The 19,353-nt window shown below is 40.8% G+C and overlaps 1 protein-coding gene across 2 annotated transcripts; it reads right to left on the reverse strand.

Moving 5' to 3' along the window:
• Positions 1-221: 221 nt before the first annotated feature.
• HADH (hydroxyacyl-CoA dehydrogenase) lies at positions 222-19,095 on the reverse strand. 2 transcript variants are annotated; one of them, XM_051616884.1, is made up of 8 exons: positions 19,075-19,095; positions 14,546-14,674; positions 12,941-13,098; positions 10,075-10,201; positions 7,765-7,854; positions 6,184-6,256; positions 1,726-1,842; positions 222-713 (listed from the first exon to the last, which is right to left on the reverse strand). In XM_051616884.1, exons 1-8 carry the CDS (start codon positions 19,078-19,080, stop codon positions 595-597), a joined length of 819 nt encoding a protein of 272 aa, XP_051472844.1. In that variant the 5' UTR covers positions 19,081-19,095; the 3' UTR covers positions 222-594. The 2 variants fall into 2 exon arrangements, with proteins under 2 accessions (XP_051472844.1, XP_051472843.1); XM_051616883.1 differs by lacking the exon at positions 19,075-19,095 and adding an exon at positions 18,071-18,276.
• Positions 19,096-19,353: the final 258 nt, after the last annotated feature.

Here is a 19,353-nt window from a genome sequence, read left to right on the forward strand (position 1 = left end):
TCTGTCCAGGTCCCAGCCTGCCACTGCAGGATTTTTAACTTTTTAAAAAACAATATGATACTCAAAAAAGTATTGTTCAAGGGACTGTAATTTACACCTACATATTAGCACCGCACTTAAGAAAAATCCTAACAAAACAACTTCCTGCCTTTCAGTCACTACATTTGTCAGACTGAAAAGAGACTGCCACCCAGCGGACAAAGTACATCAACTGCAAGCCATGCCATTCAATACAGAATTGCTGAAAAATTTATTTTTCAGAAAGTGTGGTTATTTTTAGGATTTTTCCCGTTAATGTAATAATGTTTCAAATACATAAATTCACTTGTCATTCTGTCCTGCACCTTAAAAATCAACATTTGCAAAAAGGCACTGTACATATAGAGCTTTTCAGAATTTCAAGAAAAAAGTAATCTTCCAAATCAAGCTTTCACCAGAGAAATAGTTAACTAGTGCAATCACTCAGTTCAGAGGTGGGTTACGTTCTAAATGCAGCTTGTGCCATCCTTGGGAGGGTTTAAACAGAATTCACCTGTAATATGGCAATGCAGACTAGCATACACAGATAGTTCAACACTTCTCGAAGTTTGGAGTTCATTTGTATTTGTAAAACCCTTCTCCAGTCTTCTTACCCAGCTTCTTCTCTTTTACCAGTTTATTCAGGAGTGGGCTGGGTGCAAAAAGAGGATTGTTGGGTTCTAATGAATGCCATCCTGGGGGAAGAAAAGAAGGGGATGAATTAGTAACAGTTACATTTATACCTGCATCTCCTTAGAAAAAATAGTAAGAGGTCTGAAAACTGAAGGAGGTTTGGAATTTATTCTAGACTCTTCAATGCAGCTTCATAAAGCACAGATAAGCGTTGACAATTATGTCTTTATCATCTTCAGGCATCATCTACTCTGAACACCTTATAATTTCCATGACTGAGGATTTTTAATACTTTAAAAAAATTAAGGAGAACTTTTAAAATATAGTTAAGTACAAGGAAATAAAACAAAGGCTATGCTTAAAAGAATTTCATGTGGAAAGAAATTCCAAGTTTAATTTCTACCTGTGGAAAGACATGGCCAGTTAGAACAATATAACACTACTCTCCACAGTACTGGCTAAAGGAGGTTTCACTGAAGATGCCGTTTTGAAAATGACATTCTGCCTCAAGAGAATATTTCAGCTGCTCAATTAAAATAATACAACAATCATCAGCAAGCCAACATCAATTATGTCTTTTTTTTGTTATTGTACTGACATTCATTCACTTACCAACTGAAGTGAAAGGGAGATAGTATACTTGCATCTTTTAAGATATATACTGGGTTTCCTATCAATTGGGAATTAAAATATGGCTGGCAAAAAAAGGACAGGGAGTCTCAACATTTATTGCTTTTCATCAGAATTTCTTATATTCAGTACATGTCTCTCTTCCCACTGATTCTTTTTAGTTATGTAAAGTTCCACTATTATTTTTGTTTTTTCTCTGGAACTTGATGAAGTCAGCAAAACCACCACCATTCTGTCCCCATGTATATAGGGTACAGGCATACAATAAAAATGCTGTACTCAATAAGCATTCTGAGCTTCATTCTCATTCCTTTCTCCTCAACAGTTAAAAGACTATGCCATAAACATTCAGTTTAAAGTAATTAAGAGTCAGGTTTTCATTAGAACATTCATGCACAAGTTAGCCAAAAAGGGGAAAAATGGAAGAAAAAAAGCATGCAGTACCATCTATAATGTATTTACTGGTATCCAACCCAACATAGTCCAGCAGTTCAAATGGACCCATGGGATAGCCAGCCCCAAGCTTCATAGCAACATCAATATCTTCCTTTGATGCATCTCCTAGAGAAAAGATTGACAGTTTGATGAACAGAGAAGATTCCACATCTACTTGGTACCGCTATAAATAATTAACCGGGTGTTATTTCACCCTGGTGCCGTTCTGCACAGAAATCTCTGCACATTTCAGAACACAAAAACTAGAGTCAGCATACCCATGCTAGAGTACAAAGCTGAATCTCTCACAAAAATAAAAAGAAAATAAAAAAGCAGTGCCCTGCAGGCCTGCTTTCCATTTTTTTAGCTTCCTCTTGCATTTCAATATAGATCACTACATTATTATTGGAGCCACACCTACTGTGCTCAATCTATCAGACAGACTAGAGGAAGAACTGGTCACTATGAAGAATCAAGAGCTTCTTTTAGACGCATCTGAACAGTGCAAGTAAGGGAAGATCTCAATTTCAGCTTCCTGAGATCAGCAGCAGCCTTTGAATGATGCACAGGACAGAGCTACACTACACTCTACGACAGCCAGAAGGCAAGTGATATCCAGCTGATCGACAAGACACTCACGGGGAGCAGAGCAGTAGCAGCTGAGTAACATGCTTAGTTACAGCAGCTTTCACTGGAAGATACCCATCAGCATCAGAGATGGCAGATAGGAGTGAACTGAAGAGACTGTGCAGGTGCAGTTAAATTTGAATTCCAAAATTATTTTAAAGGAATTCATTAAAATTACCAGAAATTTGTAATTTCTACTTCAAACTGTGCCTATAAAAACCCTGCATTGCCACATTGTCACAGTCAATATTCACCTCATTCTTTTGCTGGAAATGCATATTTTATACTGTCATGGAAGCAGATGCACCTCTATGCTTATCCGATAAAAAGAACTAAGTTAAACAAACTCCAGAAGTACTTGGTAAGTAACCTCCATGCTCGATGCATAACAGGCATTCAGGGTGTCCAAAAGCTCGGCAGGCAGAGCCTGTGCAATTTAGGTGAGGCTGACAGGTTGGTAGCTCCCACAGTCCTCCTTTCTACCCTTTTTTTAAAATGGGTGCACTGTTTCCCTTTTTCCAGTCACTCAGGACTTCACCTGACTGCCAGGGCTTTTCAGATATCATGGAGGACAACCTGGCAACTGTAACAGCCAGTTCTCTCAGGACTCTGGGATGCATCTTGTCAGGTTCCATACACTTACACATACTTAAGTTCCTCGGGTGGTCACAAATCCAATCTTCTCTTACAGTGTGAGGGACTATGCTCCCCCAGTCCCTGCCTCATGGCTCATCCACCCAAGAGGTGTGGGAAGAGACACTGCCACTGAAGTCTGAGGTGAAAAAGCTTTTCAGTACCACAGCCTTCTCCTTGTTCATTGTTACCAGTTTGCCAGTCTTGCTCATCAAGGTGGGAACACTTTCTTTGATATTCCTAGCTGACATACCTGTGGAAGCTCTTCTTACTGCTCTCTGCATCCCTCGCCAGGTTCAGCTCCATGTGTGCCTTGGTCTTCTTGACCTCCTCTCTAAACAACCAGGCAGCGTCCCTAATACTCTTCCCAGAAAGAGTCCCTCCCCTCCACTGCCAGTGCACTTCCTTCTTGCCCAGCAGGTTTTGACTCAGTCATGCTGGTCTCTTGCCTTCCTTGCTTGATTTCTTACACGTGCTGACCGAGAGCTCTTGTGCTCTATGGAAAGTATCCTTAAAGATTTGCCAGCTCTGTTTCGCTCCCTTTTCCCTGAGGGCACTTTCCCAGGGGGTCCTGTGGACTTACTCCTTGAAGAGCTGGAATTTTGCTTTCCTAAAACTCAGGGTCCTGACATTACTCCTTGCCTGACCCCTATTCCTCAGGACTGTGAACTCCACCAGTGCATGACCACTGCGGCCCAGGCTGCCTCGAATCTTGATGTCACTGATTATTTCACTTGCGTTGCTGACCATCAGGTCCAGTATGGCACCCCTTCCGGTAGATCTATTACCTGGTGTAAGAATTTACCCTCAATGCACTCCAGGAGTCTCCTGGATTGCCTACTGCTCACAGAGCTACTTTTCCAGCAAACATCTGGGTGGCTCAAGTCCCCCAGCAGGACAAGAGCCTGCAAATGTGATGCCTCCTGTAGCTGGAGTAAGAAGGCTTCGTCAACAAGCTACCCTTGACCAACAGCTTGTAGCAGACACTAAAGACAACGTTCCCTTTGTTGCCTCAGTTCCTAATTCTTACCCACAAGCTTTCAACCTGCTTGTGGCTATTCTTCAGAGACAGCTCTTCACACTCCACCCATTTCTTGACGTAAAGCACAATGCCTCCACCCCTCCTTCCTTGCCTGTCCCTTCTGAACAGCCTGTAGCCATCAATAGCCACACTTCAGGTGAGGGATTCAACCCACCATGTGTCAGTAACGGCAAGCAGGTCACAGCTTTCTAGCAGCACAGCGGCTTCCAGCTCCTCCTGTTTGTTGCCCATGCTGCGTGTATTGGTGCAGAGGCATTTTAGCTGGGCTGCTGGACATGTCACCTTCGCAGAGGAACACCCCTTAATTCCTTTTTTCCGTATTTCTTTTATCAATAGATTTGTCCCACTTTGTCAAACTTGAGACATTAGCCACATGACAGTATAGAGTTGCATTACAATACAATTAAAAATACTAAAAGGGCAAAAAAAGGGTTGTACCCCTAGTTCATGCTAGTCTCCTAGTATAAAGCAGACATCCATAGAAACTTGATGGATTGCTTTTTTTGTTTTCCACTAAGAACAGGGCAGTACAGACCACCACACATTAATATTTATGCTATGCCCCTCGTTTAAATCTCTGTTAATATACTAAAGACATTTTGCCTATGCAAAAGCACACATTTAACCCAAGGGTATTTTGTATAAAGACAGACTGAAGGGCTGACCCAATAAAATGGTATTTCAGTGCTTGGGGTTGCCAGGAAAGAGACCAAATTTCCTACTAACATGGATGACAATCTGGCTCAAGTGTCAACTTGGAGAATTAATGCAAAAGATACGATAAAACTTTAACCTGATTCAACGGACAACATGAATTAGAAGACAGCTATCAGGCTTTTCAAAACACTAATTAGCTTTAAAAATAGATTTCATTAGTTAAAAATTCATAAATTAACTTCAACAAGTTTGGAAATACCATACTGTTGAACAAAATACAAACAGAATAAAGATGAAATCAAAATATTGTTTTGCTTAGGCAGTAAACAGTCAATTTAAACATGCAATCTCAATGACTGTTTTCTTCTACATTTAATTAAAAGTTCTATTGTCTCCTGAAATATGCATGATTCATGTCACTTAACAAAGGCAACTCTTTTAAACACATTGGAACACCCATACACTTCATTTTAAATTGTGACTTTTCTAAGAGAATAATGCCCTCTTGCATCCATGCCTTTGCCTTTCAAGTCACTAAATTTACGCTTTTCTCCCTTTGAGATATAATTAAGTACATCTGTTGATGGATAAACAAGTGTGTTGGTTTATATTTTTTTTGTCTAGAGATCAAACCATCCCTTCCATGTGCTATAAAAGACATTTTTAATATTTAAAGCGTATTTGGTGGAATTCTTAAAATGGAGTGCTTTCATCTGTAAGAAAGCAGTGATTTCAAAACCAAAATGTTTCAAATTACATTCTTAGTCGCATGGAGCTATGAGCAAAGCACTTGAAATAAAAGCAATTATACTCCGTAATTTTCCTTGATCCACTACATTATTCGCTTGTTTCCTTTTCAAAACAATTATCAATGCCCTGAAAAATGTAGCGGTTCTTTGGGGATTCATGATTGTTTCTATCTACCCTCAGCACTAAAGAGACCAGCAGTTTGTAAAGAATCTATGTCTAAATAAGGACACAGAAGAGGAGGTTTTATGGTGGAATCACTTGTTGCCTGTTCTGTAGTGTGATGCTGAGTGTGATGCTGAGTGTTATACTATTTACCTCATCTGAAAATTGGTGTTTTATCCCAAAAGCCAAATATAAGTGAACTCAGGAGAACTTTGCTCGTGCACATATTACGGGATTTTTCATCACCTTCATTAATGTCTCTTGGGATGGAGAGGGAGGCTCCTGATTAGCTGGCAGTGGGAATTTTTACAATGCCGAAACACTCACCTTGTCATCTGCAAACCAGAAACATTTTCCACCATCAGGAATTTCCCACACAGGTAACTAGTACCTTCTGATTTTGCATACACTGACGTTTCCTTTTGAAGACAAGAGCTTTTCAGCTATATACATTGGCTCATATTTGATGTTCACTATTCATTTCCAGCCCTCCAGGACCTGAAGCTTTGAAGGAATCCTGAGGCTTTTCTGAAGGGATTTAACATTTAGCAGTGTTATATGTCAGCATTCCCTGGAGTCAATATCCCAACAAGTACCTCTCTCAAAAAGTCGGACAGCTTCCATCATATATGGCACCAAGAGACGATTTACAATAAACCCCGGAGTATCCTATGAAAAGAAAAAAAAGGGATTCTGAATAAATATTATTTACCAGTACTACACTCAAATGCTACATGACAAATTAAACAAGTGGATGAAGACACTTACTGAATCAGCTTCTGGAACTCTATAAATTGTATTTTTCATCTGATTTATCTGCTTGTTATTAACACACACAAATGAATTTCACAAACAAGAAATGGCAAATAAACATTCATCATGACTGAGAACAATAAGACTATTACAAGCCCAAGTCAATTAATCTTAGAGCAATTCAATGCAGCCAGCTGGCAAATGCCTTTTCTTTAGCAAAATTCTGCTGATACAGTCTCTTGAAGAATGGGAGAAGAACAGTTTTTCCCTAACAGATTTTTTTGTGTTGTTTACTACTAGAAAAACTCCTAGCTAAATTGTCTACTTCTCCCCAACCACTCACTGGTAAACCATGCTTTTCAGTCAGGATTACTTAAATAGCAAACACCAGTGGTGTCCATGAAAAGATCAGTTTCATTCTGTCAGAAGATAAACTGATACAAAACCCCTTTTATGGAAGCTTTAGTCAAAATCTAAAAATACAATCAAATACAGAAAGAACTTTGTAAATATAGTATTATTTTGTATACTACTACTGTTCCAGATGTCTACTGTTCATTCTGTTCTATCTCAATATTTAATCAAGAAATTCCAAGCAACTTTTCTTCTACAAACAGAAATTGAAAAAAAAAAAAAAAGGGTCAGACATGGAGACTGTACTACCCTCTACCTGAGCTAATTTATAGCAATAATTCAACCTATATTCTATATTTACATACTGAAAAAATGTAACAGAAACAGGAAAAGTGTCAATTGAGGCCACAGAGCAACTCAGCAGTATAGCCAGAATTAGAATCCAGATGCTGAATTACTGGTAACTACCAGATTGGAGGCCCTTCTTTTTATGGCCAAATCTCCTGGGGCCTGTAAAACTCAAGGCAACGGCTTGCATAAAGCTACCCAGACCACAACTTCATGGATTCAGAAAAAGTGTGCTTAGGAAGTAGGGTGTCCCTCTAGAGAAAAAAAAAAACTAAGCTGAGAAGCAATGAAGATTAATATGGGTCTAGTTACTGCAGGCTTAAGAAAAACTTGCAATGAGCACACACCATGGAGGGTTCATCCAACCGCCTCACAGTACAAGAGGTAGCAGGTCTTGTCTCTACCATGGCTAAAGATGAGCTCCTGCTTAAGCTCTCCAGACCAGGCTTTTGCAGGACTGGAAAAGAAAAAATCAAAAACTGTAAACCCTGATACTTTTGAGTTTTGCTGCTCTAAAAGAGATGTCTAGAATCACTTTACTTTGAGGAATTTGAGGTAAATGTGGGTGTTTTCTTTCTCAAAATGCTTTTAATAGGAAGAAAAACAGGACAAAAAGTAGCCTAGAAGTTCCTAGAAGTTCCTGAAGTGCTCTTACATCACCTTAAAATGAACAGTTTTCAAAACCAGACCTACTGAACGCTATACAGTCAAAATGTATTCACCTTACAAGTGACAGGACTCTTTCCTACTGCTTTACTGAAATCCATAAGTGATTCAAAAGTCTTTTGGCTGGTCATTGGAGTCTTGATGACCTGGACAGAGGGAAGACAGGGAGAGTGTAACCACATTTGCAAGCAGAATCTTTCTCACTTGCAGTAAATACAGCAATGATTTAACTGTAACGTAGAACACTATTCTAGAAATTCACAAAACATTTGTTTCGCAAAAAACAATTTCAGTGGAGATATATATGGAACAGACACAGAAATCTATTTTAAAGATAGACACAGCATTTTGCACATTTTGAAAACAAAATAATACTGTTAGGGCTGAGGAAAAGGTTTGCTTCTCAGCAGAAAAATAAGTCCTCTTTTACTTCAACATTAGATAAAAATATCTTTGATACTTGTAAGACTGCAACAGCTAGAAAAATCAGCACTAGCCTTTTGGATTATTAAAGAAAGAAATCCCCTCAGAGATACGAGCTTCTGACCATGAGATAAAAAATCTATGAGAAGAGCAGATAGGACTCAAAAGCACTGCAGATTTGTGACCCATTAAGGACAGCTTCCATGACAGATGACTGGCAATTTCAGTAATATCTTTCATAGGTTTGGCGATTCTCTTGGTTTTCCCCCCATTATTTCAAATTGAAACATCCATTTCACAGAGAAAATGCTGCTCTACAGTGTTTGTCAATGCCAATCCTGATTTATAGCAGTAGAACTGAAACAAAAGCAAAACTTTAAAAAGTGTATTTATTTACTAATAGTGTTGCCTTTCAAGATCAAGTCACTGAAAGTACTGCTTCTGTGTTTTAAAGTTCTTCAAACACTACTCATCAACTGGAGTGACTCTGGGGACATTCATAACTCAGGTGAAAAAAAACGCAGCAGTCAGACAGGGATCCACCCTCATTTGCTTTTTACAAATGATGATGGGTATCTTTTGTATTTTTCAAATCTCACAAAGGCTTAGCTTAGATTTCTAGACTATGATTTCTTTTACACTTGAAACAAGGCATAGAACATTTAATCCACAGATAGAAATTACTGCCAGCGACCACTTTTTAGCACAGAAATCAAAAAAGCCTGTTAGCCTACAGAATTATGCTAAAGATTTCCATCATCTCTGACAACACCTACAAAGCTCCTCCCTTTTCTTCTTATATTTTCCCAGAGCATTTAGTCATAATATACAGAATACAATAATAAACTTAAAAAAAAAAAGTGCATGGGTACAGAAGTTAGTGAGAAAGAATTTGCAAGTGTCTGAGCCCTCATCAGAAAACCATACTCTTAAATGAAATTTGTTAATTTCAGCCAAAAGGTTCAAACATTTCAAAAGGGGAAGGAATAAATTATATATTCAAAGACACAGAGCAAGCAACTGCATTACTGTATTTTAATGCAAAACAAGCAAAAAATATAATAAAGTAAATCTCTGGAGTTCAAAAGGCAGGCACAACATATTTGAAGTGCTTGTCACCAAAGCAATACTAGAAGTAATCACTCATGTGACAGAGGAAAAGGATTTACAACATGTAAGGGCATGAAGTACATGAAACTTTAGGGCAGAGTGGTCACAATGCAAAGTTTATTTTAACTTACTCAAGAGTTTAAAAATTCTAGCTGATGAATGTCAGCCATAATAGGGGAAGGTGATAAAAAGGAGAAAGGGTGAGATCTGTGATTTTTTCTGCAATGACCTTTACTTTGGATGCTCAGAGAAACTGTTATATATGGTTATTTCTTATTCTGCTCTGCAGTATTATTAGAAATTCCATGATGTAGTCTAAGAGACTATGTTTAGAAAATACATCTGAAGAGCTATGTAAAAACTTCTTTTCACATTTTCTTAAAGGCTGGGGAATACTGTAAGACTTCCAAATGAATTACCTGGCACACCGAAACAAACCTGACAGACTTTGTTTCAAAAGTTACAAAGCAGTTAAGATTTCATTCCATGTCATTTTCTATTCGTTTCTGTACTGGTTAATGATAAAACTCCTCTGTCAGTTGTCAGGTGACTTTGTTTAAGCTGTCAGTAGTTTCTTATTTATCAGCTTTCCCATGTGCCTGAAATGACCATTATAAACTGCACCTCTATTGGCAGTTCAGTGGAGAACTTCAGAGCCTCAACCTGACCCCTCCAAGAGAGGCTGCACTACCCTCTTACCCCTAGAAGTAGCTTATTTCATACCAGAAGAGCTGCAAACTGAGATCTACTCTTTCATATAACTGAAGTCTCAGTGATGACAATTGTACTGTAGTGCTACAGTGGGTACTACGGTGACATTGTAAGACCCCTACCTCAACAAGCTTCATCATAGGCACAGGATTAAAGAAATGGAGACCACCAAATCGGTCCTGCCTGGTGGTTGAATTAGCCAACTGCGTGATTTGCAAGGATGAAGTGTTGCTTGCAAATATTGTATGCCTGGAAGAAAAACAACAACATATGGATTGCATAAAGGACAGTTATTTTCCTGACAGTAGGAGACTGGTGCACTAAACATAAATAGACATCTACTGGCTAACCATCCACAGAACACTCAGAAATATCCCTGCAGATTATCACAGCCCTTTTGCTAAGATATAAGTACAGCAATGATGAAATAACTACTGGAAGGGCTGTGTGAGCTTCTAACTCCCAGGTAAGTATATTGAATATTTATCTTTGGTGACAAAAAAAACCCCACCCTGTAAGGAGGAAAAAACTGTTAACTTCTCAAGTCTATTCCAGGCAATTCCTTCAGCAATCCTGGAAAAACAATGGTATTTTTTATAATTAATAACTTACACATCTATAGAAACCAAATCACTTGCCATGCCAAAAATGCATTTCAGAGCCTTAAGAAAAATTTGGATTTTTTTTTTTTTTTATAATGATCAGGTGTAGATGTGATGAGCAAAGAACTGATGGAAAAAAGCAAAGATAAAAACTGCCATGCACAGGGCAATGCAAAAGATAAACAAAATCAAATGGATCTGAAGACATATATGAAGTACTTTTCCAGAGATAAACCAGATTTACCAATTTAAACTGATAATGGCTTGCTGGTCAATTTTTTTCCCCAGAAATATCTCAGAACCTCAACAGCCATGCTATACTGACATCTTACCTAAAACTTACAGAAATTACTTTTTCTTCAAGCTATAAAAATCAGAAACTAAACTAGAGACAAAACCCTACCTTCCATTTGGGCTGTATCCTACAGATCTTTCAAAACGTTATCCTACTGGACACATTAACTCATCAAATATTAACCTATATTGGTATTTTGACTACATTTCTCTAAGATATATTTGAGTCTCACAACAAAGCTTTCAAAAAAGTTATGTCCAAGTCATGGGGACATCTTATAGTGACATTAAAAGAAAACATGCGGGGATAAAAAAAACACCTACACTGGTTTCTATTTTTATTATGTTTTCTCAGTTTTTGATAATTTGTTACAGAGAATAAAAAATCCTAAAAATTCCTATTTACACTTTTTACAAATACTCTACTAGCTTACTACTACTAGCCAACTGCTTCCTTCTAACACAAAAACCACTCATTAGACATTACTGCCTTTCCCCATGCTACTCACAGGATCTGCAACTCTACACTCCTAATGTAATTACAAATTACCCTTTTTAACTGATAGCTAACATTTAAAAAACTTGGCTACTAAATTTCACCATTTTACTAGCTATTCCTTCTTATCTAGACTTTCTACAATACAACCCATAGTCTTCAACGTTCAATTTCCTTTTCTTCATCCTTCATATAAGATACCATCTCCAGTTCTCCTCTTTAAAAGGAAGGCTTCTTGTCTAATGTAATTTTTTCCAACCCTGAAAAATCGTACCTTTTGCTACAGGAAGAAGCTGATCTGAACAACTCCCAGTATCCTTTAACAGTCTGTAACATAAAATTGGATGGTCCAAGGCAGCTATGATGATAAACAGCTTAGCCTTACAAAAAATAGCCTCAGGTGTTCCAAATATACATATTATTAAATGAGGCTCCTAGTCCCTGTGCCCACTTTTCCTTGCTGACTGGTTCTAGACAGTTTGCCATTTAGTACACTCTAATTTGCTCATTAGCTTTCTCTGCTGAATATGGACTCAGGCAATCAATGGTCTGTTTTCATAAAATAAGCACAAACTAATCATGACAAGGTACCCTGAGAATTGCCAAAGGCAACTACTTACTCTTGTCAGGTAATGGCAAGCTACCCTGTGCTCAGTGCACAGCTGTTTGTGATCATTTATTGTTTTCAGAATTACCAGGTCATTTTGATTATCTACCATTTGAGACAGTTTGAAAATCTTCCCAGGCTGAAGTGAGCTAGTAACATCTTTTCTCCCTGGACATTATCTCAAGCTGCAGCTTGCCTAGATTTTTTGTTAGACAGTCTAGAATACCTCTTAGCCAATACCCCCTGATTTATCTGTACCAGTGAAAACCTCAACCTGCAAGCAGTCAGGGTCTTGTGATCCTGAGTCATCCATGTCAAGGATTAAGCTTTTGAGACTGCATGCTCAGTGCTAAACAGTTTGGATACAGTTCAACAATAACTTCCAACAGTTATAAACTACAGCTCAAAGAAAGTTCCAGGGACTCTAAGCAAATGAGTGCACACTGAATTATTGATACCTTCACCTCACACAAAATAACCAGCAATGAGCTATTTCCAAACTCACATAAAACAAAGCAAACATAAGACACTGCTGACTGTGACTTGTGGCTAAGCCTTCTGAAAACTTGTTCATGCCAGGCATGCTGAAAACAAACGCTTTATCATCCCAATTCCCTATTTAAAATAGGAACACATATATTAACCATACCAAACATGTACCAGGACAAGCTCATTCTACTGTTGTACATCTGCATTTAGATTTGAACTTGTGGAGTAGATGGACAAACTTTATGACTAAATGTACCTAGAAGCACAGCAAATGAAGTAATGCAACAAGTAGATAAACACAGTGAATACAGCTCAAAATGTGTGTAACATATGCACCTGGCACAACAACTACTCCAGACCACTTGAAAGTCTGAAGTCTAAGGAAGAAAAACTCCTTTAAAAAAAAAACATCCAGGAAAAGGCAGAACTAACGGTGTAAAAATACAAACAAAAGATACAAAGGCCTAAGTTTCAAAATCTAACAGGAAAAATACACATACTCCGGAGCAAACTTATCCAGCCTCTTGAAGAGTTCATTTTTAATGTCCTGGTTTTCCACAATGGCTTCTATCACCAGATCCGTGCTGTGGACCACTGTTACTGCATCTGTGCTTGTTGTGAGGTTCTTTAAGGTCTTCTCAATGAACTCAGCACCAGCCTGAAACATTTCAAGAAGTTGCAATGTCTATTTACAATGATTAAATTTACTCTTACATGAAAATCATCTTATGTGCTCTGAAGTCTTTTTGAGCCCTCAAAAATTCAGGCATTCTGCCACACTTCCAAAGTAGTGAGAAAGTTCTAAGTATTTAAAGATACAGTGTTTTCACTTAGAAAATTTCCCTAGCCAATCAAATCTGTTTTGAAGCAACCAGGAGAACTCCGAATTAATTATTTCAGGAAGACTGCTTGCTGCAGTCCAACCTTTAGCATAAAAGTCTGAGTGAAAAACTGGTTGGTCAATCGGTAATTTCCAAGACAACCCACAATAAAGAGGAATTTCTCCAGTTTCAAATCCTTGCATTGTTTTCATTCAGTGATTATCTGGTTTCACTCTTATGAACAGGTATGTATGTGCTAGTACATTAATACTTCAGGAAATTAGATGGGCTACAAGCACTCTAGTTCCAGTTCAAATGCTATTTCAGTACAAAATAGTTTTTGAGGACAGAAATCAAACAGAACTGCAAGACTGAATCAAGGGTAAATAGAGACACAGTGGAAGTAAAAACAGACCTGCATGATAGAATATAATGTCATATATAAGCACAAGTATAATGTGGACAATTTTCTTTTGGATTAAAAGACTTCCCATAATCATGTATGTATGATCGGGTTATCCTGGTATTGCTGCACTTTTTCTTCTGTACTCCCTCATGCAAACAAGCCCTTTTTCCTTTCCTGTGTCTGCTGCATCATTCATGCTGGTAATCATCAGTACCACTATATATTATATATGATAATATGTATCAAAAGAGTAATCTAATCTGCTGTGGAATTTAGAGAAACAAGCATAGCAACAAATGACCATTAGGATATAAATTTACATGTATCATCTGATCCACATTGACTTGCTGTATCTAAGTCTTAGTAATGTAAATGCAAAGTATCTTACACATCTAATTCATGTTACTCCAGGATAGTTACAGTTGCACTCTCATTTTCTTTGCAGTAAGGATAATAAAAAAAAAAAGAAGAAAAAAAAAAAAGAAGAAAAAAGTCTTATTAAGTCCTTATTAAGACAATTTTGTTACTATTTCCTTTTAGACAAAACTGGTGCATTCCCAGGTAAGGGCTCAAAGGTAGCTCACTATTAAGCCAGGATGAATAATTTGGCACCATTTCACAATTTGCATCTATTTTAAAAGGTCACCAAGTTGTTTTAAATCTTTATGTCAAGGGTGAAGTCTACAAAGGAAAGAAGGTAAGACATCTTGCAATCTTGAATCAAAAAAAGAAAATCCAAGTTCTACATCACACTGGAAAGTTTTCAAGACAGTACATTAATATGCTCTATAATGCAACCATAAACGCTATCAGAACTTCAGTATGGTGAGTTTTATTCTTCTAAGTTTTTGTAGAGGAATAAAGAAGATTATGCCAACCTCAGGCTTATCTGCAAATTTCTTCTTTGCCACTCTCTTCAAACTCTCTTCAATTCCTTTTGCAGACTTTTTAAGGATTTCATCTGACTGGTCTACTAACACCACAGTGTGACCACTGGCTGCTGCAACCTGAAAGTTAAACAAAAAGATGCAACATCAACATCAGAAAACAGATAATTATATTGATTTTTGCTGGGGCAGACAATACACTAGGCAACAGATCAGGCAAAAGACAGCTAAAGATCATTGAATCAAGACTTAGCCACTCTACTAGAAAAATCATAAAGACCATACACGGTTGAGGGCAAGGGATAAAAGTAATTTGAGGGAAAAGGAAAAAGAAATCCCTTTCTCCCATGAGCTGCCAGCAGAATGCTGCCTGTGCCTGGAGGCAGCTGAATTCTGCAGCTATGGCTAGAGAATAAGCATCTGTCTTGAAAGGAGCAAGTAGCTTAGCTGTGATCCTTGGATCTTGTGAGGAAAAACGGCTGTGGAGACCAAAACTGGAATGCTGGCAGGGCGAGCAGGTGACATAAGGGATGGCTAACCCTGTGTTCCCAGGATGTAGTGTAACACAGCTCTGCTGTCGGGCCATGAGCAAGTCCCTCCAACAACAGGAACGTGCTGGGGAAGCTGGGAATAGCAGTGAAATGTTTGGCACTCCAGGACTTTGCACAGACCTGAATGGCCCCCAAACTCTCCTTACTATGTACTTGGTACCAACACTGGCTCAGCTACAGACAGCACTACTGGGTTGCCTTTTTTGCTTGGTATTGAAATAATTTCAAACATACAATGTCACTCTCACATTGCAACAGCCTATTAAAACTCAGCAATTCATTATGTTACTTCACTATTCATCCATTTGTATTTCTCGTTAGTTAGCAACCCAACCTATCTTCATTTTCAGAGTTCTCAAACTAACAGATTAATAATATATTAATTGTGGAAAAGAGATGTTGAAATACGGTTTCACTGACTGTCACACAACTTTGGAGCTTCCCTTCTGCAAACTTTTACTTTACATCTAATCCTGCACCTGGATATAAAGATTCTCACGTGCCCAGAAGAGCTACTCCAACAAAGCTAGCTAGAAATGAAAGCTACAGAGATACCTCCCAAAGAAAAGCATGGTGCTAGCCTCATCCAAGTTGCCTCACTAATCCAGCAAATGAAGAAATGCCAGACTGCCTCTGGACAGCAGCAGCACAGCTTTAACAAGGTGTCAGTGTGCAGTCATTTCTTTGTCCATCTTTTTAAATTTATTTTCACTACAGTCATTTCATAAGAACAACTGAATCATTAAAAAAACACACATTTAAACCAAGCCCTCCTAACACTTAATGTGTTGCTGATCACTTGCAATAACAAAGCCAGACCCTCCACTCTTCAAAAGAAAAATCAACACCAATCACATTTATAACAGATGCTTCACTGATTATTCATTTACGGTTACACCATCACTGACCAGTTGGAAAAAATCCTACAAAAATCCTTCTCCAACATTATTCTTATCATATTAATATGGACAGGAAAGAAAAAAAATAGGGAAAAGGTCATACCATCTCCTTTCACTGCAAACACACACTCAGACTCTACTACCCAATCATCTTAAGAACACTAAATAAGAAACACAAGAGTACTGGGGAGTCAATTAATGCTTTTCGCATACAGAAGTGCTTTTGACTTGGCAGAATCAGAATGTAAGAACTCCTGGTTTTCAGACATGTACTTTAGCTGAGATTAGCATCTCTTGACAGCATAAGAGGGAAAAGGAGGGACAATTTCTTCAGTGTTCTAAAATGGAGGAGAAGATTTGTTAGTAGGGTGCATAGGAGACCCACTCAAGTGTTGCAATCTTCTCTGGTTAGAGATAATTTTAGATTCATAAATCAGAGGCAGAGAGTCAGCAGAACAGTCCTTGGTCCTTAACAGAAGACTGCAACCCCTGTCACTGCCAAATACCAGACACGTTTCTCTTGAGAAGCCAGTCTGAAAATGTGCAGTCTAACAGAATATGCTGATCAGTTCACTTTTCCTGCAGAATCATAACCTTTGCATAGGGTTCCTCTTACTCAAACCTGAGAGGGAACCTGGAAGTTCTTTCATGGTTCCTTCAGTGGAAACCGTGGGTTCTAGTATCAAGGTACAGATAGACGAGTTAATAAACAACTAGCTAATTCCTTAGCCAAAAAAAGCAAAGTTCAGTTCTAAGAAGGAAATTGGTAATTCCTTGAAATTGAGAGCTGCTAATAATGAATTACAATCTCTCTATCAATTTCCACTTGAAGATACTCCAGTTACTCTTTGTGGAGTTTGTGAACTACCCTGCTATCTCAGGTAACTGACTCTTTCTGTGAATTAAGTAAATATCTAAATCTTAAATCACTGACAGGACTGTTCAGTCTTCTGTCCCAAAGCTATCAAGTTAAAGACGAACTTGAAAGCAAATGGCCTAGGGTTAAACACCAGGAAAATAAGTTCTGTTTAAATATTAGCCACTTATTAATTCTGCAGATGCTTGACAGCTAATTTTAGCTGCTGTATTCTACTTTAATAACTTACAAAATGTCACTTGAACCGCTCCCTTGGCAAACTAGAAGCAGCTTCTTTCTTAAACCAACATTTTCCAAATATTGTTACACGATGCCTGGTTTATAAATAGTCTACACATTGTCTTAAGAACGACATAAGAACAATTTAAACCATCGCCTTCTGTTCTTCTTGCCTACCCCTCTGAAGACGTGTGGCTTAGCAAGAGAACAAAAGGTCTGAAAGGCGAGCAGCCGCACAGCATCAGTGCAGCAATACTTTCTACTCCTCCGCAGCAATGAAACAAAAATTCGCAGAAATCTGCCAACACGGCTGCTGGGTGCGTCTCTCCCTCCTCAGGGGGCGATGAACACGAACACACACAGACAGACAGACAGACAGACACCCCCACTCCCGCTGCCCAGGGGCGGGCAGCACGGGGAGCGGCGGCAGCTGCGGGCCCGGCCTGCGGGCCTGTCCCGCACAGCTGAGCACACCCGCCCCTCCCGGGCCAGAACAGCCCCTGCTTCTCGCACAAACACACAACCCGACCAAAGCACAGGGTGAAATACTTTGAGCACAGACTGTCGTCTGTGCGGAGAAGTTTCGTTGTTGCTTAAATCTCGCTCCTGCCTTGCAGCTCTGGGAGAAGGCCCGTCCGGCCCAAGCCGGCGGGGCCGGGCCCGCCGCTGGCACCGACCCGTGACGCTGCCCCAGCGCGGGCACCCGCCGCTCCGCCCCCGCCGAGCCCTCCCCTTCGGGCCCGGGGCAGGCCCGCGTGCCCCTGCGCAGCCGGGCTCAACCTCAGGCCGGAAACCTCCGCGCGGGGCGGCCGAGGCCGGCGCTCCCCGCCCGCCCAGCCCGGGAAGGGGCCCGCGGCCGCCGCCAGCGCAGCCTGCGGCGGAGCCAAGCGCCCGCCAGACCTGCCCGCCTCCCCCGAGCAGCCGCGGCCCCGAGCGGGAGGCCCGGGGAAGCCCCGCCGGCCCCGCTCACCTGCGCGATGCCGGCCCCCATCAGCCCGCCGCCGATCACCGTCACATGCTTCACCAGCAGCTTCTTGGCGGCCGCCGAGGAGGCGGCGGCGGAGGAGGAGGCGGCGCGCACGAAGTGGCGGGTGGCGAAGGCCATGGCCGGGGCGGGCGGCGGGCAGCGCGGAGCCCAGGCCTTCGGCAGCGGGGCCGGGCCGGGCGAGCGCGGCGCCCCGCCCCGGGGGCGGTGGTGGGGGCCGGGCCCGGGGAAGCTCCGTGACTCCTTCACCTTGGGTAGTTCTCGGGCGAGGGCCGGAATCGGCCGCACGCCTGTTCCAGGCGGGGGGGCGGCCCCTCAACCCGTGTCCGAGCCAGTGAGGGGTGACGCGTCACGATGAGGGGAATCCTCCCGCTGCGCCTTCCCCTGGGGCGTGAGGCGCCGCGCCCGCCTCCTCTTCAGTGACCCACGGTTTTTCACCCGTGGGCTGCAGCAGGTTTGGGCAGTAATCGGGGATGACGCTTGAATTTGTGTCACCAGAGCGGTAAATGGTCTCAGCGAGGCCCGTCAGGCGGGAGACGCGCTCCTCAGTGGGGCAGAGGTCAGCTCTGCTGACCACGGGCACTGCCGAGGCAGCAGGCGGAGCTGGGACCGCGGCAGCCGAGCCCACTGGCCGCCATGTCCCCTACTCGGGGAAACGCCTTTCGGCTCCTCAAGAGGAGCACAGACTACTGTATCATAAATAAAAAAAGAAGAAAATCCTTCCTTTATAAAGACAAAGGACCGAACCGCATCAGATGCAGACTGCCCCAATTCTCGATCTAATCCCTTTACCCCCAGAACAACCAGCGTTTCAAGTCAGCAACAGCAGCAGCTGAAAACACAGCAATTACAGTGTATTCTACTTGGGTCAGAATCAGGGTAAACATTACCCAACTTGTTTTCGTCATGCAAATGAAGCTGAGTATTCTCATATCTTTGCACTTTGTACCAAAAGCACAGTGCAAAAAATCCCCCCTTTCCTCACTCACCGTCATCTGATGGCAGATTAATCGGGAGCAGCAGGTGGCTGCTGGAAACAGCTTTACTCGACTCAGAGTTACTGCTGTTCCTTGTGTAATACAGATGACAGGTGAGCAGGTAATTAATGACATTGCCTAAAAAAAATAGCCACATGCCAAGTTACCCGCAACCTAACTCCAGGGTGTAAGAGACATGATTACCACACACAGCTGTTGCTCCCTAGTTCCCAGCACTCTGTACACACCAGTGCTCACACCTGCTCCTTCCCCACAAGCACCTTGACTGTC

Source organism: Apus apus, chromosome 4 (assembly GCF_020740795.1).
Source record: "Apus apus isolate bApuApu2 chromosome 4, bApuApu2.pri.cur, whole genome shotgun sequence".
Lineage (NCBI taxonomy): Eukaryota > Metazoa > Chordata > Aves > Apodiformes > Apodidae > Apus > Apus apus.

Bases quoted from the DNA above. Each gene is read 5' to 3' on its own strand.
- HADH (XM_051616883.1), bottom strand. From the start codon at position 18,205: ATGGCCTTCGCCACCCGCCACTTCGTGCGCGCCGCCTCCTCCTCCGCC. The intron at 14,675-18,070 runs GTGAGCGGGGCC...TTTAACTTTCAG, and splicing joins TGGGGGCCGGCATCGCGCAG to GTTGCAGCAGCCAGTGGTCA. The intron at 6,257-7,764 runs GTGAATACATTT...TTCTTTTCATAG, and splicing joins AGAGTCCTGTCACTTGTAAG to GATACTCCGGGGTTTATTGT.